General features: G+C 39.9%; 1 protein-coding gene across 5 annotated transcripts; it reads right to left on the bottom strand.

The window, feature by feature from the left end:
* Positions 1-2235: 2235 nt before the first annotated feature.
* Positions 2236-22419, bottom strand: SLC35D2 (solute carrier family 35 member D2). 5 transcript variants are annotated; one of them, XM_087741866.1, is made up of 12 exons: positions 22215-22419; positions 19761-19794; positions 18068-18154; positions 15212-15279; positions 13127-13198; positions 11110-11178; positions 9969-10071; positions 8484-8576; positions 6003-6070; positions 5151-5229; positions 3222-3304; positions 2236-2609 (listed from the first exon to the last, which is right to left on the bottom strand). In XM_087741866.1, the coding sequence occupies exons 1-12, from the start codon at positions 22352-22354 to the stop codon at positions 2489-2491; spliced, it is 1017 nt and encodes a 338-aa protein (XP_087597992.1). In that variant the 5' UTR covers positions 22355-22419; the 3' UTR covers positions 2236-2488. The 5 variants fall into 5 exon arrangements, 4 of the variants coding, with proteins under 4 accessions (XP_087597992.1, XP_087597995.1, XP_087597993.1 ...); XM_087741869.1 differs by lacking the exon at positions 22215-22419 and adding an exon at positions 21506-22163; XR_015700983.1 differs by having other exon boundaries at positions 2557-2609; positions 4944-5229.
* Between the last annotated feature and the right edge of the window lie 213 nt (positions 22420-22632).

Raw genomic sequence — 22632 nt, 5'->3', positions numbered from 1 at the left:
AAATTCTAACATGACCGTTGTGCCTGGTTGAGCCCATATTCCCAGAGTTTCAACCAGCAAATTTACTAGAATCAATATTACCTCCACAGATACAGAGGAAAACAGTAACTGACTAAAGCCGAGTTGCCTTGTGAAAGGACGCAAGCACTTGCAAGTTCTTCTAGATAATACCTACTTTTGGTTATTCCTAAATTTATATTTTAAATGATTCTGAGTAACACTATCATAAAGACTTTGGGAATCAGGACTGTATTTTAGGTGAAAGTCTAAGTCTGAAGGTCTTCAAAAAACATAACATGAACAATGAATTAAATAAAATCACTTCCACTACAGTACAGAATGAACTAATGAAACTACTTCAAGTACAGTATAAAGTTCATTGTATAGAAAGCAAACATTCGTGCTATCCATCTGTGCTTAAAAGCATTTTATGTGTCCATCCACACAAAAAGCTAAAAACTTGTTAAAACTATAATCTGCATCTCTTTATTTATAAAAGGTACAGCAAAATATTAATGCATTAAATGCATACAGTAGCTGTTCCTTTGTGGGAACTACATCTTATTTAGCAGGTGCCATTATGTATCCATTCGTATTGCAATCAAATGGCTCTCATAATCTTTTCGTAATTAATGAAAACCTTCCAATGCCTTGTCCCACTGCAGAGAGATGAGGTTCAATAATTAGGATTCTGGAGGTAGAGATGATCCAGAGAAAGAGGAGTCCTATGAAAGAATATGCTCAAAAATATCAAAGGCTTTTTAAGGATAAAGGAAATCTTTAAAAACAGAAGAGCTCTCTAAAATATTTGCAGCAACTCGTTCCCTTCCCAGCTCTTCAATAGGGAGAAAATGAAAGTCACATCTCTTAGCCAGCTGTGAGAAACTGGATAGCCCAGACTTCTGTTTCCACTTTGACTCTGCCCTTAAATTCCGCTTCTAGTATCTGCAGTCACTACTCCTCTTGCCATTCAAATCCACACAGGCAGTGGGCAGCCCAGTCATTCCCTGGAGCTTCTGCTGTGAGCTACTCATGTTTCTTCCATCTAATCCAGTCTGGTCATTCACATGTTACACACAGAGTAATGCTTTACAGATTTAGCTGTATTTTAATTCAAGCAGGGATAAAACAAGTCATTAGATCACCCTGGTTCCATGTCATGGTCTTCCAAAATCTTCTTTTGATTTGATTATTTTAAAAAATCTTGGCTCATGCTTGCAGGGAGTTGAAAACTTCAACAAGATTAATTACTCTTCTGTCCTCCAGTGCTGCAAGGCTTTATGGTGTTTTCAAAGATTAACGCTATATCCTCAGAGACACAGGTAAGCATTTTCAACTGTGTTTTCAGAGAAGGAAATAAAGATACACAGTGGTGCCGTTATTGTCCCAGATGATAACCCAAACAATCAGATTCCAAACCTTTTTTTTTTTAACCACTGGACCAGCCTTGTCCGCCGTGGCAACCCCTTGGCCTTGTTATGATTCCTTATTCTGACTGTAAGCATAAACTAGTACCAGATAAGCTTTCACTGCATATATAAGACACAAGATGACACTGATCCTTTCTCCTCATTCAAACACAAGTTAGTCTTCCACATAGCAATCAGTTTCCCCTCTTGCAGTTTGTATATAGTAGCATCACTTCTCTGCAGCATTGTAAGGTAATTATAGACAAAACATCAGAGGAGGAGACTGTGATATAAAAAGACAAACGTACCTAAACAAAAATAGATTTACCTTGTTTTCTCTCCTAATTACCTGTTTGGTACTGGCTCACACACAAAAAAATCTTTTTAAATATAAAAAATATCTCAATTTCCTTCTCTCCTTGATCCTGCAGCAAAGTTATGAGGGTTCATTTATGACAACAGTGACAATTGCAGCAAAACACCATGATGTTACTGAGAATGAGGAAGAGACTGAGAGAGAATGTCTACACAATGTGTATCAAACACACTAGGCCATATCCTGAATTCTTCAGTCAACAGTTACACAGGGAACAAACTGGGGCCACATCTCCTCTTTGCCCATACGTTCTACAGTCACTTACAGAAGAGCAAATGTGTACGTGAGATCATTCTGTATCACTAGCATCTTTCATTACTTCACTGGTATCAAAGATTCTGTATGGCATAAGGCAATGGTGAATCAAGCCTCATGATCTTTATGGGCAGTTTTGCCTCGCAGTACTGGCAGACACCGAAACAGAACAAATAGCACCAAAGTGCAGGTAAATGAAGACATTCACAACTTGAGATTTGTTTATGGCATTCCTTCCCATAAATCAGCTTGTGGTGTGAAAAAAAAGCTAAAATTAAACTTGTCCACATGTAAAAAACATGGCGTGCAAGAATACTTCTGAATCAATGAGATGTGTGCACATCTGTGGCAATTGAGGTAGATTTTTTTTTCTTGTTCCAAATATGCTCCAGCATATACTTATTCAAGTTCTCAGCAATGCTAAACAAACTTTCATCTTCAGTCTCTTTTAAGGCAGGCATTTTGGCTCACTCTTTGACTCAGGAAGTGCGTTCTCTTCATCCCCAGGTTGCGTAGGCTTGCTGTTTCCTCTTAAGGTTAAAAACGAGTATCTCAGTCCTCCTGCCATACTAAAGAAAAGAGAATGAACAGAGGTGTCAGAAGTACTTTATGTTGTATATACCATTTTATAGGTACGTACCTTTCCATCCAAATGATTAAAGAATGCCAGCTAGCATAAATTAGGAGTGCCTCAGAGCTATGTAAGCCATCTGAGAAATGAGCCCTGAGCAGACAAAGATCAATTATCAGTTGCTCCAACAGATTCATACAAACAGACGTAACAGTTCATCCAAACAAAAAAAGTAGCAACTCACAAGTTATAACTCATATTCAACAGGCACAACTCATTCAGTCAGTGCTCTCACTTCCCACCACTTGGCTTTTACTTGGAAGCCTCGCAGCTCGGAACTGCTGCTCATAAAAAAAGAATGAACTCAACCCCTCATAGTAAAACTGCAGGCATGTTTCCATAGTTAGGATCTTACTATAGTAAGATGCAGTATCTGAAAACAGACATGAGAAGACAGAACTAATTGTAATGAACTTCAGGCAGTGCGTTCTCAGGCCAGTAGTTTCAAAAATGCATCACCCAAGTGGGCCAAATCAAACAAAACATAGAACTGTATCTCACTGAGAAATCTTCAGCTTTAACAAAGAAAAGCTATTGAAGTTCCACTCACCAAATATTTAGCCCTATAAAGTTTAACACAGAGAATACGTAATCTCCACCAATCAACATTCCGATGTAAGCAATGGATATATTCTGAAAGGAAACAAAAGCCATGCATTTATTGAAGTCAGTTTTCATCTCCAAGAATATAAATTATATCAATTAATTTACTTTCTAAGGAAATAGCTATACTTTGTTGCCGGGCACTCTAAAACCAGTATTTAAATTAGTTTCACGGCATGTCAGCGTTATCGGTAATGTAACAGTGAAACAGAATAATAAAATTAATATGTTTTCTAAATGCATGCAATGCACTCAATTTCTGGGGAGAAAAAAAAAGAAAAAAAAAAGGAAAAAAAAAGAAATTTAGCTATTTGATGTTAGGTAAAATGGAGCTATGGCCACCTTCTGAAAATGCACTCTTTTTAATCTTTGGAAGGCTCCTTTCAAATCCTATTTTTTAAAAGCAGGTTTTGGGTTCTCAAGCATAAAAATTATGCTTTAAAGTTACAATAAAAGCTCTTTACTATTGCTTTAAAAGGGTTACCTCCTTACTTTGCCAACTAAATGTGCACTGAAAGCACCTGGCTCAAGTTCAAGGTAGGCACAGTTTAAAGTTAAAGATTCTACCCCTTACCCCACCCCCATCAAGTTTTGGGAAAATTGTCCCCTATAGATGGAAGGAAAGCTGTAGAACTATGTGATCATTTTACCAACACTTTGTTGGCTTCAAATGTTCTAACAGTCAGCCTGGACAATGACATAATTTCTACCAGTTTCTACTGGGGACTACTGCATCGTAAAGTGCTTCTCAACTTTAAAGCTGTTCAAAATGTCTCAAAGACTAATTATTACTCAGAAAATAGAAATAGTGTTGCTCTATCTTAATCATTCAATGCAGACATATAAAATTTAAAAGAATGCTTTTAGGACCACAGAATGAAAACTAGTAGATTAATCTTGACAGCTTTCAAAAAAAACAGCCATAGAAAGGGAAGTACCATCTTTTTTTTTGTTGATTTGACTATGCTGGAGATATTGTTTTCTTTAGTCACCCATGAAAGGGAGCACCCTGAGGACTGTTATTCCTGTGCCTAAGCTAGTTTGGATTCTGATAGTTGTTTGGCCCACAACTGCACAAGTTTTATCTTTTGCTGAAACTCTTCCAGCTTACAGCTCCATGCTTCTCTCCAAACTGGCCTACAAAAAGGTGCTTGTGCAGTCAGGGATCTTCCCAGCTCAGACATGCTGGCCTTATCAACACAAAGGAAGCTGCACTCGTTTTAAATTAAACTGCGTTAGAGAAAACAGACTGTTAAGGGCACCAAGTTCAGTTTTTAAGACAGACATGTTTTGGTGTTCATCAAATTGACCAGAATTTATACGAACCAAAATGAAATAGTCCATTCAGCTAGAATACAAGTTGTTGCGCAGAGACAGAAGCAGTTAACCATAAAGCAATGAACTCCTTACTTACAGCTTAGCCATTATTCTGTATGTATGAATGCCCTATTTCTTAGCAGCAACGGAAACAAGTTCAGCCCAAAGTGAAAGTGGGTTAATCTGTATCAGTTTGCAATGCATCTGCACAAGGCTACCTTGACTAACTCACATAACTCGATAAGGAACAGAAGCAGGTGACAGTACCTGATGAAATGTGGTTAAATGTACATCTTTTAATTAACATGATTTGAGTTTCTCATGTAGGGAAAAAAAAAAAATCAATACTCACATTGCTTTCTAGAGTATACCTGAGCTTCAGTGGAAGAAAACAAGGTCACTTTGTTGTGTGGATCTCCAAAATGTATGGCACAAGCAGTGTCTCAGTATTAGCCCTCATTTTGAGTTTCCAGCTCAAAGCATAATCAGGATCACTGCTGAGTCAATGCTCTTCCCTGTCTATTTGAGCATTCTCATCTCTCTCTTCTCCATAACTCACCTTGATGGCACCAACTACTGTCGTTGTAAGCGCAGAATTGTAATGACTGCATAGGACAGTAGAATACATCAAGAGAAACCTAAATAAATCAGAGGAGAAAATTTTATAAATTCCTTCCAGGGAGCTCAGAAGTTTAGTAACACTTTGAAATGTTCAACATTTTCTGGATCAGTATTTTGCTGGGATCTTCAATCCTACCTGTTCCAAACCCTAAAAAAAAGATTCTGTGGTTCTGCATTTTAAGTCAATGATGCGCATACACAGAGTACTCAAAACACACGTTAAAATGTGCTGCTTGAGCTCTAGCAGAGTCATCCCTATTTTCTGTGGTTCTTAAATGTCAGTAGTTGAAGTTAGTTTGACCCCTTGGTTGGTGATGTGTGACAGAGCAGAACAGGATCCAGCTCACTTTTTTGTTCTCACTTTGACTCCGCAGTTCCAACAGGAACAAAGCATTGTCTCATTACTTTTGAGTCTCCCATACTTTTCTGGGTACTTTAAAGAACAAACACACTGAAACAGTTCCTATACTAAAGAGCTTACGTTCTATTAACTGCAAAGAAGCAGTTAGATAATCAGAAGAGATGGCCAGTAGAGAGATACTGAGTACAGAAAGTAAAAAGCTAAATGTCATGTTGTTGACCACTGTACTTGTGAAGTCAACAACATAGTACTGAAACAGTTATTTACACTATTAGAAATAGTTAAAAGACAAGACAGAAGCCTGAGGGAAAATATTTTCTCTGAATTTTAACATAACTTATTAGTGAGTCTTACATTTGAGATTTGCAATTTGAAACTGTTATTTGCACTGTTATTAAAGTGTCTTACTTGATTGCTCTATGTCCTTACCCCAAAAAGCAGGAAAGAAGAAATTGAAAGACAAATAAAAAATTTGTCCAGTGCTGGAAATGCGTTGCCTATTAATAAAAAAGAGAGAGCATGAGAATTACGTGCTATATAATCAACTGCAAACACATATAAAATACAGTTAATATGAAAATGTGTAAAATCACAAAATATATTTGATTCACATTATAATTACAAAATGTTTATATTACTACTGGAAACAGTTTGATGCATTTAACTTCAGAGACAACAGGACGACAGCACCCATGATACCCAGACACATTCTCGTAACATACATAGCAGTGCAGATATAAAACTGCACACTGCAAGCAATGAATACAAATCCAGTACAAGGAATCTCTATTTTTATATTTATTGATACAGATACCAACACTGTGATTAATATTATATAATAAATAGTGTTGCTATCACACAGAGTAAAGCAAATAAATAAATAATCTCCTTGAAATCTATTTCGTACCATAGATTCATTCATGAACAGCTTTCAAGGTCCGAGCCTGCATTTTTGAGCTTGAAAGTAAATTAAATAAGCTTTACTAAGGTCTTTCATCAATGAAGGTCAAGGAAAAGGCTAAATCATCACTTTGAAGTCTGCTCCTTAGTGACATGCAACAAACAAACACACAATGTCACAGAACAGTCACTAAGAAACATGTCACAGATTCTTTTCCACCTCTAGTAACTCCAGGATACGCCTCATTTTAATCTTGTTAAAGTCACCTGTATCAGCACAAAACTCAGAAAAGGCTGAACACACCCTTGAGAAACAGGGTAAACGCTGTTAATCCATGCTGATCTGTGGCTAGCTGAGCCTCCAGCACCTGAGGTAATAGATTAGAGGGATCTCGGGGCAGCTGTGCCCTGATAGAATTGTGCTGGTGTGCAACAACAAATTCCAAAGAGACCTTCTGGGGCTTCATTTCTCTTCCATTGCATCATGCTTACCTGTCCTCCTAGTCCGCCAGCTGGTGAAGGTGGAGTGAGTAACTGGGACGCTAGCACACTGCAGTCTCTACAAGATGTGGTAGCTACTGCTCCAGAAAGAGCTAGAGGAGCAGAAGCAATCTCCCTATCGCATAGACAGGGTACTGATATTTTGACTGGCAAAAGGTACATGCTGTGCATTGTCATGGATCAAGGCAAAAATCTCTGCTAGGGTAAAAGCAAGCCAGCTCCTACAGCCTGAATCTGCTAAATGCAGGTTTATCTACACCGATTTGTTGACTTTTCATCAGTATTTTTCCATTTTCTACCCTTTTTCTGTGATTTAATCTCTGTGCACCATGTTGATACTAGTAATTCACATCATTTAATGGGACTTTTAATATTAAGTGACCAAGCCAATGCATATGCACAACTAGCACTAAGCATTTCTCAGATTTTTTTTTTTCCAGGTAATTGAGTATTAAGCTATGCCAAATCAACATGTGGGCACAACGTACTCTTTACTTTTCCCATGGACTAAATCTAGCAACAAGATAGATTTCCCTGTCCAGTTCTCCCAAAATGACTCCAGCCATGACTGCTGGAAAAGCAGCTGAAACCTTACAGTCATACAAACTTGACCGCCTCTAAGTCTGCCAAGAAGGGCATCAGCTGCATTTTCCTAAACTGGCATAAGGTCATGCTGGACTGACATCACAAGAAGAGATTTCACACTCAGAGCAGATCTAAAGCGATCATTTTTCAGGGAAGGACGATTTTTCCACTTAAAGCAGACTTCTAAGAACACAATGACAAAATCATGTGAGTCCAGGGCACAACAACATACAACAAAGGACACTGGAATGGTTTATGACACCCACAAGCTCTGTAACAATTTTCAGTGGCAAATCTCAAATATTTCCAAAAGGGAATATGAGTCTGTAGAATCATTTTACTGCTAAGAAAAAGGCACCTCACGAAGTCCGTGAGGGAGTCAGAAAAACAACACAAACGTCCTGGTCTGATACTTTACATGCCAGGACATACTGCCTACGGTATTATACTGTATTATGATTAGCTATGGAGAGTCATGCTGTCGTTCCGTAAGAATGTAAAATGTAGGTTACTAAACTAGACTGAGACTAAACAGGAATCTGTTCCGTGCATCAGAATGAGAGAAGGACTGAAAATTGTCTGGTTTCAGTTTTTGCAATCTTGTTTTAGAGCATGTGGCAATCACACAGTGCAGCTGGATTCCCAATCAATTGCTCTAGCTCAGAGTACCCAGTCATACATTTGTTTTTAAAAAAGACTCAGACAAGGGCTACCACACAGCTTCAGCTTCTCCTCAGAGTGAATAATTACAAGTTCTTACCTGTGAAGGGAAGTCCAAGTCACATATTTCAAATACTAGCCACTAATATGGAGGTAGGATTACCTCTTAAAAAACAAACAAACAAAAACCCCACCCACCCCTCCAACTGAAAAAAATGAACAAAACATTGTTATCAGTCTAAGATATGGAATATCGCTCCTTACCTGCTGAAAGTCTCCAGTAGAAAAGCTAATAATAACTGTTGGAACCACCATGAAACAAGCATTATAGAAAAGGACACCGTATTTTCCCAACTCCTGTGAAAAATGAAAGATGGTGTTTGGCATTGCAAGCCATTTGGGAGCAAAATACTAAATATTACTCTGGCAATCCTTCTGACATTATTGTCAATGAGTGGACAAAACATAATACACTTCAATTTAAAATACAAGCTTGCGATTGTTGGATTCAACGTTTAGTACTGAGCTGAGTTTCCATTTCAGTCACTTTGTATGTTCAGCAGAATACTACTACTCTGCTATACCTTGAAAAGTTTCTGTACAACACCAGCTAGTCAGAAACTTCCCAAGGCACTGGTCCAGAACTGCTCTGTGTTAGACTGCAGCGAAGCCTCTGCCTGGCCATGGGATTACCCATTCCATCTATCGCAAATCAACCACAAAAGCATAGGGCACGGCGGCTCCCTGGGGCCAGCATGGCAGGAAAATTAATGAAGCCTGACGCATAGCTGGAGCATCTGTAATCACTGGTAACTGATGTAACTTCAAGCAACTTGAGGGATGCCATATATCGTGTTGGTTAACTTGCTTGACACAAAGGCAGAAGATTAGGGGAATGAACAAGCAGTCTTCCCTTCCTCCACATTCAGCCACGCTATGAAGCAAATCTCTCCTGCTTATCTCTTGCTTTAAAATGAAACCCTCTATTTTGCAGAAACCTGAGAGGCCGTTAAGTGCTGTTCATAAAGAAAAATACAGAGTCTGGATTCGATGCGACTCCTGAGATTATTAAAATGTATGTATTTCCACAGTACAGGCAGACCCACAAAAGTCAGTGACAAAACCTCTATCCGGCATCTCCAAGACTGCTCTTCGCTACCGCTTGGTATGTTTTCATGGCACTGTATTTGAAGAGCAGCCTGCTCAATGTTTACACAAAGTATAATGTATCAAGGTATGGCCTAATTCTTTGGCACACCTGGGTTTGGTGTAGACCTGCTTTTAGATAACCAAAAAAGATATCAGTTGTTATCATTATTGACTCAAACTGGTCAGGTCTCTGTTGCTACTCACAAGTTTATTTTACATAAACCTCACTTAAAGTGTGTTTCTAGTCAAAAATTCACCTTCCTTAGATATATATATCAAGTTTACAGGTAAACGATTTGCTTTTGGTTTGGATTTATTTTACTTTTTAGCCAAAAACAATGTCTTAAAGCCACTACAAACTCTGCCTAAAAGACTTGGGAAAAAATAAAATACACCGTTTATCTAAGCCTGGCCTGAGATACTAATAACAAGTTTTTCCCAGGGTGTTCTGTATTAAGGATGCACATATCAACTGAAATATGAAAGCAAATGAAACTATTTATTAGTTCATAACTCTATGCTCATAAAGTCATATAATAAGTAACCCACTGTTATCATATTGTCATAATGTTAAATTGAACCTAATCACCCCACAGTTACCTTTGGATCGATTTTCTGCTTTGTGTAAACTCCATTGGCTGCTGTGAAGATATCATTTAGCAACACAAACGTGTAGCCCTCCAGATTAAAAGACAGATCTGACCTGGGAAAGAAATATTATATTATAAGTAAGCAAACAGTATACAATGCATTGCACCACCTTGTTTACCTAGAGCAGTATCATAAACATGGAAATGCAAATCCTGAGAACTCCAGCAAGTCACAGGTTTTGCTTTAAGCCTTCTTTGTAAGTCAAGGTACTTTACGTTTCCCCAGTCACAGGACCCTCATGAGTGAGTCAGAGAGTTCCCACAACTCAGTGCGGAAGTGGCAGGAAATGTTCGGTTTTCATTCTGTGAAAAATTCCATCTGTCTCAATCCTGACAACCTGTTCAATTATTACTGAGTACACTTATCTATTTTTTTTACCACAAAAAGTAGCTAGGGAAAAAAGTATGACTACTTGTTTTTTACAGTCAGAGCAGACATATTGTTATCCTTTCTGTTTTGACTAGTTACCTCATGGATATAGGGTAATTAATTTAATAGGACATGGCTCTATCCGTGTCACATCGCATAGAAATTATTTACCTTTGTACACAGCAAAGCCAAGAAACAAAAAATAACATTACATTTCCAGTTAAGTAAAGCAATATCCAAACAGAACAAAACCAGAAGAGACTAACATACAAGTGCTTTGTGAACTTAACCTCACATTTGAACTTGCTAAAAGTGATTAAAAAAATAGATGTTGCGTAACTCAAAACAATATTTGACAACCAAAAGATCAGTCTTTCTAAATAGAACAAGAATATACTTTTCTAACTTTATTAAAATACACTGATATACTATGAAATAAAAGCAGCATTCCTCACACAGTTTTAACTTGCTTCATTTATGATCCTGCAAACATGGAAAACCCAGGTGAAAAAAAGAAGCACTCAAACACTTCCAGCTGGAGTTAAATTTTTCTTTTGTATTCCTGCACCTCCCAATGATACCAGCAGAGAGATTTTCCAAATCAGCTTAATTCAGAGTAACTGATCTCAGCTTAGGTTTACTTGGCACTTAACAAGGAAGAAAATCCTCCTGTTGTCCCTCCTCTCATAACATGACTTCATATAACAAATGAAAACCTTACCCAGCTGCTATGAAAGCCCCGAGAATGATGGCAAATACGCTGACTATAATACTCAGTGGGTATCGTTTCCTGTAGACAAAAATTAGACAGTTCACATTTTCATTATCTGAAGAGGAGATTAAATGGCTCTCTGCCTGAAAAGTTTCAAAGCAATTAATAATCACAGAACATTTAACAGGAGGGCACAGTCTCAATAACCTTACAGAAGCAATGTGATTGACTACATGCCACGCTGTCAGACTTTGGCCCTGAGAACAGAGATTGAGAAAGCATTGTGAGCATTCTGCTACTAGATAATTTTAAGAGTAAAGATTAAAGGTTTAAAGTAACAGTGCTGGAACGAACTGTAATCTACTGTGTATTGGTACTCACAATGGACATATTTCAATGTCTTCCAGTAATCCAATAAAGGAAAATCACTACACATCTCATGTAGTTTTTCATCTCGCCTTTCTTGGGGAAGATGCTGTACAGCACACTATCTGGGCTATTTTTCAAACAGATACTTATTTTGAAGTCAAACTGAAACCTTGTACTTGGAGGGGAAAGCACAGAAACTTATGTTCTTCAGTACGTCTATATCAGCACTGCCACAGAGTGGGGAAAAGCATACTGTAAAACTACCTTGCTTCTTATTTAGAATTACTTTACTTGGAAGTGTCTGAAGTATTTTTGCACCATACTGCAATGTGACTTACAGACACTTCTCGAGTCATTCTCTCAGGCCAGCCCCCAGCTCTGAGCTGGCCTGCAAGAAAAGATCCATCAAAACAAAATGTACAATGCTCTCAGAAAAATCCTGTGTGTCAAAGGAGCACAGATGTGGACCGCTGTCCCAACAACAAAGCTGTACGCAGTCTCTTGATATATTAGGCTTGGATCATAATGCATCTCAGCAGTTAACAACCCAAACCTTGACTACTTTTCAAATCCTGAGGTAAGCCAGCATAGACTCTCTGGAGTCCTTTCATTTTCAGCCCTGAGGAAACACACTGCAGCAGTCTGTACGAATAGAGTGTTCTGCTCTTCAGCTTCCCTTAGGTTAGGATGTTGCTTGCACTCATATACCACATTGCTGTAGTCCAGCTGAGAACTGATGACAATCTCACTGACTCACATTTTCCTCGCTTGCGGGAGGCCTCAGGCCAACAGGAGAAGACAGCAAGTTCAGCTTTCCCTGTGAGAGCTTACAACTAGAAAAGAATCCTGGAGCATTCCCAAATATGAATCACATTGATCAACTGCTGCTTCAGCCAAAAGGAGATGCTAATCTACTTGGAGGCTTTTTGAGAAGCTTTTCCCCTGAACATCACTCTCATCTTGCCTGGGTTCAGCTTCAGCAAGCTCCTTTTCCCCTTTGTGACCTCACCTTACCCAAGCACAAGCCATCTGGATGGAACTACGACAGTGACAAAGTATGATGTATTTATATTGCTGTTCTTCCAAATCTGTACAACGGAAACTAGCGATCCCAAGCTGCAATAGCATACACTTCTTAATTTCTCATTAAAAATAACCAATGTATCTATAATCAAGGAGTTTTCTGATCTAACAGCACATTGCCAGATACCATTTTGCTTCCTTAAACTGGTATGTTTTTAGACTTGACCCAGAAAGCAGACTACATAAGCAGACTGCCATACCATTGTCACTGTTTTGAGACATAAGGATCTGTCTGTCTAAAGCAGTTTGCAGCTTAGAGGCCTCCAAGATGAGACACAAACCATAACTGCTAAAACAAGTGTCTGAGTTGTGCTCTCCTTACCTGATTCCTGTGCAACAGTCAAGAGAATGAGCTGTGTAAATGAGGGCAAGCTGAATTTTTTTCCTCTATTCACTAAAGTGCATGTACCTATGTCTTCAAAAAAAGCTACATAAAACCACTTTCTTTGGTTTTCTCTATTTCTCTGTAAAAAGCACTCATTCGATATTCTGATGAGATGCCAGAAGTAACCCATTTGATATGATCTAAAATAAAGGTATCTTAAATGAAAAAAAAAAAAAAAAAAAGGATCACCCAAGTATGATGATTTCCAGCAGTAAAGTAAGTGGAATGGTAAACTTCCTGAGCACTGTAAACATCGGCAAACTGTCAAAAAAAAAAAATCCAAGCACAGCATCAGATTAATAGCATTTTTATGTTCTAATTCTTATCTAATTTTACTAAGCAGAGGATGAAACCATTAGTCCAGCAATAAGCAACCAAAACAAATTCCCAGGCACTTAGCATACATAAAGAAAATGTCAGTCTGACACTAAAGGCAGATTAGATAACCAAATCTTTGAAAAATAACAAGATTTGCCAGCTGGTAAAACAATGCAACTGCTTATCTTCTAAAAGGCCCCTCTGCATCAGTGAAATGAAATATAAAAGCTAGTTTCCACCTAGCATAGCCTCTCTGAAATAATTCTTCCTGTAGAATTCACAGGCAGGATAAATAAAAATTATTTCTATTGTAAACTTAAAGACACACAGTAAACCTGTCTCTAAAAATACATAACAGAAATAAAATACAAAGCAAACATGCTTAGTAAACAAGCTGTACTTTCAAAAAAGTAAAATAAATTCACAAGAAAAAAAAACAGAGAAAGCAGAAGAAACACCAAAGGTGGGACCAGCTGCAACCACCAAACAAACAGCTACTTTTGAACACTATATTGTTGGTCTACACGAAGTGATGCAGTTGGAAACCTTTTTGATTAATTTGAGAAAACACTTGCATCTGACACTTTGGAAATCTGACAGCATGGCCATATGGACCAACTAATCCTCTGTTTAAGATAACTGTTAGCAACTGCATTAATAAATGATACAAATCCTAACACAGAACTTAACCACTTTACAACAGACATTTTGAAGTTATGCATAGGATCATCTACGCCTTACAGACAACCCAAACAAGGTGGAAAATCCCATAATATAAACAAATACAACATAATGTAACAAAATGCAAGGTAACAAAATGTTCGTGGTAGAAACACTGCAGCCATTCTTACTTTCCTGATACAAAAATCAGTTACGAATACTAAATCTAAAAGAAGTATGTCAGTCATAGGAGCAGGAGATGGTGCACTTATGTTTAAAATAGTCTAATAAACTTTTTATTTTAAAATTACAGTTAGGGAAACAGGGGAAAGAAGAACCCATGAATCAAATTCTTACAGGACTGAAACGACTTCCATATTCACTTCAGCTGAAGTGCTGCTAGGGACAGTACTGCCCAAGTCCTTATGTCTGCCTGAACAGTCACTTCAGTGGAACAACTTCTGAATGCCTACCACAAAGTGTTGCAGAATCAGGCGCTTAACATTTCAAAGTTATGAAATGCTGAAAACCTGCAAAATTCTGTGTTTTGGTTTAGCTTACTATCAAATCCTCAGGAGCCTGTAATAACATACAAGAAACCACCAAAATGGTAGTGCTGTATCCTCCAATCCTGGTGCAGCCGTCATGCTTCTGCATTCCTCTTCCATAGAAAATTTGGTCATTCAATCTGTTACAGCAAGTTCTCTACATAGCTTACACCTTTTTAGCACCAGCACGGAAGCAACTCTCATGCATGATCTGCGCTCACAGGCATACAGGAGCCAGCGAGCCCTTTAGCAATCTCCCCACAACGTGCTCTCGGGGCTCAGCAGGGCTATTCTGCCACCCCCCCCCCCCCAATACGCAGCAGTTTTTCCATCTCTTGTTGTGTCCTAAATAACCTCCACCAACATCATGGTACTAATCTTTCCCATATTCTTCCTCCTTCAAAAATGTCTTTCTTACAGCTTTCAAACTCTCTGGTTAGGACACCCAGGAAAAGCTGGATGCTTGGATATGAGGAGAAAGTGGAAACACTTTCATCGTCACACAGAGTATTGTGGTTTTCTGTCAGTACAGGCCTAGCTAACCCCCCCTTAAAAGAAGCAGACAGCTTGTAAACAGATCAAATGTTTGGGTAAGACTTTCATAATAATATCAGGGGTTTAGACAGACAGACATCACGTGCATTTAAGTCCCTACGCAATTTCTTTTTTTTTTAGTGTTTATTTTTTACCCCCACAAAAGAAAAGGGTAAAATCCAGACAGTCTACTTATAACTTCCATTTACTGTACCTGAGTTTGCTGGTACTTGATAATCCACTTATGTGGTTTCCAACATAAATCAGAGGCAGAGGAAACAACTGTGATAAAATTAAAAGCACAACTCAGATTATTATGTTTTGAAGTACTGTTGAGAAACTTTGATAGAATTTGACAACTTTAATATCAGATGTACTTTTAGTGAGAAAGAGGGTTTTTTAAGAAAAAAAATGTTACTATGCTGCAAACTGATCTGCAGCTCTCAGTCATGTGACCGTTCATGACCACAGCTTTGCTGATTTCATTAGAAGAGTCACAATATACCTCTGAGACTCAAGAGTCCATTTAGTGTAAATGTTAATAAATTTTATTTTAATTACTATAATCCTCAGATTAATACTCATTCTAACATTTCAACTTTAGGTATAAAAGTAATACTAGTAACAGGAACTAAATAAGCAAGAAAACAGGTGGAATAAAAGAATGAATAAGCTGTAAGTGTGCTATGCTTCTCTAGATAGTCCACATTTATTAGTATGCCTGGAAGATACACCATTTTAGATCTACCTAACAAATTATGCTACGTGAGACACTAGAAAGGAAAGGTAAGTATTTAGGGGTAAATTAAACTCTACCATTTCCAGCTTCTAGCATAATGAGACTGACTCCCACAGAAACATATGGGCCCTAATGCAATGAGAGAAGCAGTAACAGAACTTCAGAGTCTTAAGAAAATGTACCAGAAGTCAGGGATCCCTACACAATATTCAGCTGCAGTTCAAAGCTGTTATTCTCCCACTACAGAAAAGTTGCAGAAGATTAAAACTAGCCAAAGTAATCACTGGGGACAAAGGTGGTGTGTACATCTAGTCTTATTCATGACCAGTCAAGCAGAGCTGAAATGGCAGAAAGACAAACCAGATCCTCCATCCTAACATGTAATAGCTGCTGTTGTTGGGCCTACACACGCTTGAGGAGACACTGTGTTCGTTAGAGGCTATGTCTTCTCAAAGCACTGTGTGCTGGAAAAGCATATAGAGGAATGGGCTGCATTTTATCAATGTTAAAAACTCTGCGTTTCTTTTACAGCAAAGATGAGAGAGGAGGAAAGTACAGTAAAAGTTAACTATAGTTAACTAAAGTTAACTATGAAGTGAACGTAACAGTAGAAGTAAACCAGAGTATAAAGTAAGAGGAGTGTAAGTAACAGTAAGTATTCAGCCTGTCAACATAAGTTTGCAAAAATTTTGTAATACACAATCACTTCTACAGATTTTTATTTAGAAAACTATCTTCATTCATAGCGTGAAAACAGCTGACATTACATTCTCTTTCCTCTGAACTTCATCTATTGTAAAGGCAAAATCACAACATCCAGCACAACATCAGAGAACAATGAAACATTTACTTAAAAAGGGTCAAGAACTCCAAAGCTTCCTCACTAAAATAAGCACTTTGCTACTTTAAAACTCTAGCTGAAAGCACTGAGGACATAAACCAGCCTGGGAATGAAAAGCAACAATAACTTCAGTGTCAATGAAAGCACAAGTTGTCAAAAGAGTCAGTCAAAGGGTGCTTTAAAAAGTAAAGAAATCAACAATGAGCAATCCAGCTGATTCACTGTGACTAGTCAAATTCAGCACTACCAGCAATACGCAAGTCCTGGATGCTGCAGTAATGACTGCTCCCAGCATATCCAGGAGTCTTCCAAAGGACAGATATTAGGAGAAAGAAAACTGTATTTTGTAATGCCCTTGTACTGATTTTAAAGTGAAGACCACAGCAGGGAGGGAGAGTAGTGGGAATGAAGGGGTGCAGAGGGAAGAAACCTCTTGAGGTCTCAACAAGTTGTTTATATGCTGAACTCAAAACTACCCACTGGGAAACCTTCTTCATTCATCTTCTGGAAAAGATAAGGATTGCCCATTTTATAATTGATGCTACAGATATTCCTACAAGATTTCTACATGCAGAAATCCCAATGATTTCAGCAGGCATTAAGAAAATACAGCATTCACCAATGGCTGCGAGACATTCATAGTAAACCTCATACTGATAGTAAGACAAGATTCTGCAATGAAGATGCTGGCCTGAAACACTATGATATCTGAGCTCTATGGCAGAGCTGGGAGCTAACTCTCCCTGTACCTCTGACCAAACACTGAACAATACCTTGCAACAAGACATAAATGCGCAGGGTTATGCACCAAAGTAAACCTCCAGCAACACTGCACATGGATGCAAAAATCTGCAAGGATCATTGCTACAGTCATTTCAGATCCTAGCTCCCAATCTGAGACAAGACCCTCTTGCATTCTCTCTATCCTGCCTCTTTAGACCATGCATACTTAAGGTCTGCATGATGCAGCTAGCCCCTACCTACTGTATCTTTGGTGGGTATTATTTTAGCCCCTCCTACGGAACATAAATCTTACATTTGGAATCAATGGTTGTTCGGGTTTTTGGTCTATCATATATTCTTTTTCTACTATTTCATCACATGTCCCATTCAAATTTCCAAACAGCCTTTCATGCTGTGATCAAAATTCTTTCTTAAACACAGATCTCCCATTGATCCTGCAGGGAGCTGTACACATCCAGAAAAATACTTCAGGAATCTGAAAGAGTTCACCCAGCTCTACGAAGGCACAGCACACTTTCCTATGTACTGCATAACCAAATGGCACCAGATTTCTCTGCAAACAAAAGGCAAGAATACTGCAGTGAAATTAAAATGATCAAATCCGAATCTAAATGAAACAAAGATACAAATAAACACATTTGACAAACAAATGCAAAATTGTTTTCTCTTCTTCTTTTATATCTTGTCTCCATAAGAAAGAATTCCATTATAAGAGGTAACAATTTCTTATTAATATCAACCCTTACCTTTACAGGTATAGTTTTGTCAAAATCAGGGAAGTGAACAATCTTATTTAATTTTGACACATACAAAATAAGTATAGTGGCTGCCATCTAAACAAAAAGAAAAAACAAGAAGTCATGTAAGAGCAAAATTGTAATGTAAGAATGAAAGAACTGCTTCAAAGACAAACTCCTTATATGCATTTGACAAATGCTATGTATTAGGTATTTTTGTCAAACAACACCACAGCATGCAATGAATAAACAGGAATAACTTTATTCTTACCAATTTTGCCTGCTATTTATTTAAAAGTACAATATAAACATATGTTTTACTGGCTTGAGAAAATTAGTGGCACTCTGTGAAACAATGCATGCTGAGAAGGAGCTGAGAAAATAAAACAGGAGATGATCCTGAATAATCATGATATTTTCACTCAGAGCGTTGTTTAGTCTACAGAATCACTCCTACAGCTCCTACAGCTTTTTTGGTAATGTGAGGCAGGGGTTGTGCATTGATCAGGCTGTTGACAACAGGAGGAATGAATAATAAAGATACGGACAGAATGAGGGAGAGTATCTGAGCAATCACACATCATGAGAGTTAATGCTGGCCCCAGGAAGGAAAAAAAAATGTTAAATTTTCCTTATACAAAAATCCATGAATTGTCTATCTAGAAAATGGGCTGGAGTCACATTCTATAGACGAAAGTATTATACCATATTATATGCACTTTACAAACCATTTAGGGAAATCTTGGAAGGATCAGTCAACAAAAAATGGAAATGCCATTGAGTCTTAGGTTCTGCAAAGAAACAAGGCCATATCATTGCCCTTAACATGAAGTATTGCCATTTTCTAGTCTTTGGCTTCCACTGAAACATGATGTGTGACTCCTTGAGCAGTCTGGACACGTGAAACTCTCTTTCTCTCCCCCTCTCATACATCAAAGACTTTACAAGACATTTTACTCTCTTCAGCACCAAAGAGCAGAGATATCAGACCTGCAGTACCCTGTTTTCACCTCTTCCTCACTAATGCTTAGCTTGTAACCTTGGCAGAAAACAAATCCTCTCTTTTAAATGTATTTGCCTAAACAACACTTGCTTCAAGGCTCCATCCTTCCCAGCCATCCCTCTGCAGAGTCACATGTTCTTTATGGACTATGTACACAAACATTTGAACTTTGGTTTTATTACCATGCCTGCTAACAACAAAAAACATATTTCCGCTGCAGTACTGTAAATTGCCCTTGGGCAAATAAGGCAACAAAGAACCAAAACTGTGTGGCAGTCCTACTGGAAAACCAGTGGGAAAGGGGGGAGAGATTCATAAGGAAATACATGGTTTGTCTACAAATAGAGGCAATGTCTCTGCATATAACCCACAAATGCTCAAGGACTCAAAGATCTATGGACTCGTTAGAACAAATCCTGGCAGTTTTGAAGGCCAGGTCTCTTAATTACTCAACTCTACCAGGGGAAATAAATGGCATTTCCAGTCCTTTATGTGACTCTTCCTAGGCAACAGTTTTGACTTGAGCTGAAACTTCCTTTATCTTGCTAAAACAAATCACTCTTCCTTATGGTGCATCTAATCCAGAAGACGAGCAGTGCAGTGTATCAGAGATTTCTGCCCTAAAATATATCTCTATGCTAACATTAGTTTAACTTAAAAATAATGAGTACATTTAGTGTGCTTTACTTCTGAACATACCTGTCCAATTCCAAGAAACACTGGTGATGGGAAGCTGAAAAGCATAAACAGATATTTAATACTGAGAAAAGGGGAAGAAGAAGAGAAGCAAACAAAAAAGCAAAACAAAACAACAAAAAAAGAAGAATCTAAATTTTGCAACAAAGTCAACAACTGGACATGTGGATTGTGGATGACTGGCCAGTCTTTCAGAAGAGCTCAGGAGCTGCTACAGTTATTAAAGTCCTAATATTTTATTTCTGTAGCAAAACATAAGCTGCATCCAAATCAGCTGCACAGCCTATCAATTCTAAAGAGCTATTTGTTTTGGGAATATTTGTAAGTGAAGGCAACACACTTGGAGAACTCTAACAACACACAAGCTTTTGAGTGGCCTCACATAAGTTAAATCTCTTGTGCTTGCCCTAACTTGGAAGCTTATCTCCACCGCTGAAACACACTAGCAATATATTTTTGTGAAAAGAAAGTACCTACGTAAATGTTGTAGAAACAGGTATTGCCTGCTAAAATGGCCAAATTCCTACCATATCCCTTAAGTTAGTTTCAGCTGAAGGCATGGATTCTTGAATGTGAAGAAAGCAGAAGCTTTAGCAGGACACCTGAAGAGCCTGACCCCTTCCATTTTTTCCCCTAAATCTACATCAAGTTAAAACCAACAAAGGTGTGGCAGTAACTGCTAATTCTCTGTATTCATACTGAAATACAAGCAAAGAAGTTATTTATGACGGATGGCTGCTTTATGCCATCACCAGCAGTGTCTGGAACCTCTCTGACCAAAAGCCTTAGGTGTCAAGGAGCCCCCTGAATGTGGCAGCTCCTCCTGCCTCCCACGAGTCACGCAGCATTTTGCTGGACTGCACTGGCCGGGATGGTCACACACAAACCTGCATCCAAGGAATCTAAATAAAACCCACTTCATTCTCTGTGCACGCCTGCACTAACAAACGCCTAAGGAGGGTCCACGTTCTCAACAAGCTTTGTAATGTTCCATTTTCAGGGCTCCTTGAGGTTGTGGCTGTTTATCACAGAAGCCATCAAGAACTGCTACACTACTACTCAGTGTGCTGAGAAATGTACATCTCGGATGAGCACCACTGAGAGGGGAACACAATATTAGCAAAAGAAAGAAACGCTCTGAACTGCAGCACAAGGCCACTGGACACTGGAGTCATAACGTAGATAAAGCGTTAGAAGCGGCCAGTAGCAAAAGTGGTTCCAGGAAACAGAGGCATTAAGAGGAAAAAAGGAAGAAAAAAAAAAAGAGCAGAAGAAACAGGACTTCCATTTATAATCACGTGACACCTAAACCATCTTGTACTTACAGTGACACAATATAAATACACAGACTTCACTCATCTGTACTATGCAGATCCCTCCAGACTTTTTTGATTTGCAAAGCCCTAAACGTTCCCAGCAACGCTTCAAGCTTTTTATACAAAATTTAGTCTTACTGATGGGTATGCTGTCCTTCATTGTCTTTCATGGATGTGCTAGACATATGCCAGTGACTTAGAGGGAGCTGCAAACTATACGATAAAAACCACTATAAAACAAAATGACAAGTTGCCTCATGTATCGTTTCTGGGAGATGTTATATACAGCTCTTATGTGTTCAAACAGCACTGAATATTAAAAAATAACAGCAAGTTTTGCCTTTTTTTTTTACTTTTTTTCTTTCGTTCTGTTATTTTTTTTTCCTGTTGCTAGTTCATAATGACCTAAAACATGGCAAAACCAGGGCAAACCTTTTAAGAATATTAACAGTGAGAAGATCACAGCTACAGGATGACGACTCCGTATGGGACGGGGGGTCCTCAAGCCAACAGATGTAGTTCTTCAGTGTTTTTGTGATTAAGAGGTTTTCTGAACTTCACGTTTCGTTTTTGGCTACCTCAGAAAAGATAGGTGCTCGCAGGAAGGCAACGAGATTGCTTGGCTGGAAGAGTTACGGGAAACGCCGTTTCCCTGAAGGGTCCGAGCTGGTGCAACCAGTGCAACACCAGCCTCGACGCGGGGAACAACGAAAGACCTTCGAGGAAACGACTGGGGTGTTTCAGAAGCAGGCCTGCAAAGGACTCTGCCATGGGGTGGTGCTGCAGGAGCGGTACCTGCTGGGCATAAATCGGGTCCGAAACTGGAGACACCGACCCCAGTCTCAGCACGCTCCCCGACATGCCCGGTGTTCACGGGCCTGGGCCGGCGCGCCAGCTGACTGCCCCGGGACCCCAGCGGCACAGACGCCCCTGCGTCGTGCTAACGGTACGGAAAAGGCTTCCCCGACGGGCGGTACGGCTCGGCTCCGCTTCGGGAGCGAGGCACTACCCGCCCTCGCCGGGAGAGGAGCGGCACGGCCGCCAGCCCGCGGCAGGGCCGGGCCGGGCCGGGCCAGGGCGGGACAGGCCCCGCCGCCCCGCGGCCGCGGCCTGCGGCCCGCCCCGCGCCGGCGGCCCTCACCTGTAGGCGCTGAGCAGGGCCTTGTTGACCAGCACGGTGAGGAAGGAGCACGTCCCGTAGAAGAGCGCTGAGAGCACCCTGGGCAGTGCCGAGGGCGCGGCGGCGCCCGCCGCCTCCCCCGCGGCCTGCCCGGCGCTCATGGCGGCGAGGAGCGGCGGCGGCGGCGGCGGCGGGCAGGACGCCACCCCGGGCTGCACCCGCGCGGCCGGCCGCGCTGCCCACCCTCCGCCCCGGCCCGGCCCCGAGCGGCGGCGGCCGCAGGGCGCCCCCTGGCGGGGCGGGGCGGGGGCCGGCGGCGGGGGCCCGCAGCCTCGCCGTCCGTCGGCGGGGTGCTGCCGCCCGGCCCCGCCGGCCCCCGGCAGCGCCAGCCCACCGCTCCCGCGGCTTTCCGGGGCTGGGCCGAACGGCAAAGGTACCC

Source organism: Nipponia nippon, unplaced genomic scaffold (assembly GCF_047370975.1).
Source record: "Nipponia nippon isolate SJK-2023a ecotype South Korea unplaced genomic scaffold, ASM4737097v1 scaffold_8, whole genome shotgun sequence".
Lineage (NCBI taxonomy): Eukaryota > Metazoa > Chordata > Aves > Pelecaniformes > Threskiornithidae > Nipponia > Nipponia nippon.
This window is presented reverse-complemented; position numbering and strand designations above follow the sequence as displayed.

What these genes read in the sequence shown, in the direction of transcription:
- SLC35D2 (XM_087741866.1), bottom strand. Translation starts at nt 22,354, where the DNA reads ATGAGCGCCGGGCAGGCCGCGGGGGAGGCGGCGGGCGCCGCCGCGCCC. An exon ending in TGTTTCTTGGAATTGGACAG is followed by an intron (nt 18,155 to 19,760) that starts GTATGTTCAGAA and finishes CTTTTTGTTTAG; the next exon opens with ATGGCAGCCACTATACTTAT. An exon ending in ACAAAACTATACCTGTAAAG is followed by an intron (nt 15,280 to 18,067) that starts GTAAGGGTTGAT and finishes ATTTTATCACAG; the next exon opens with TTGTTTCCTCTGCCTCTGAT.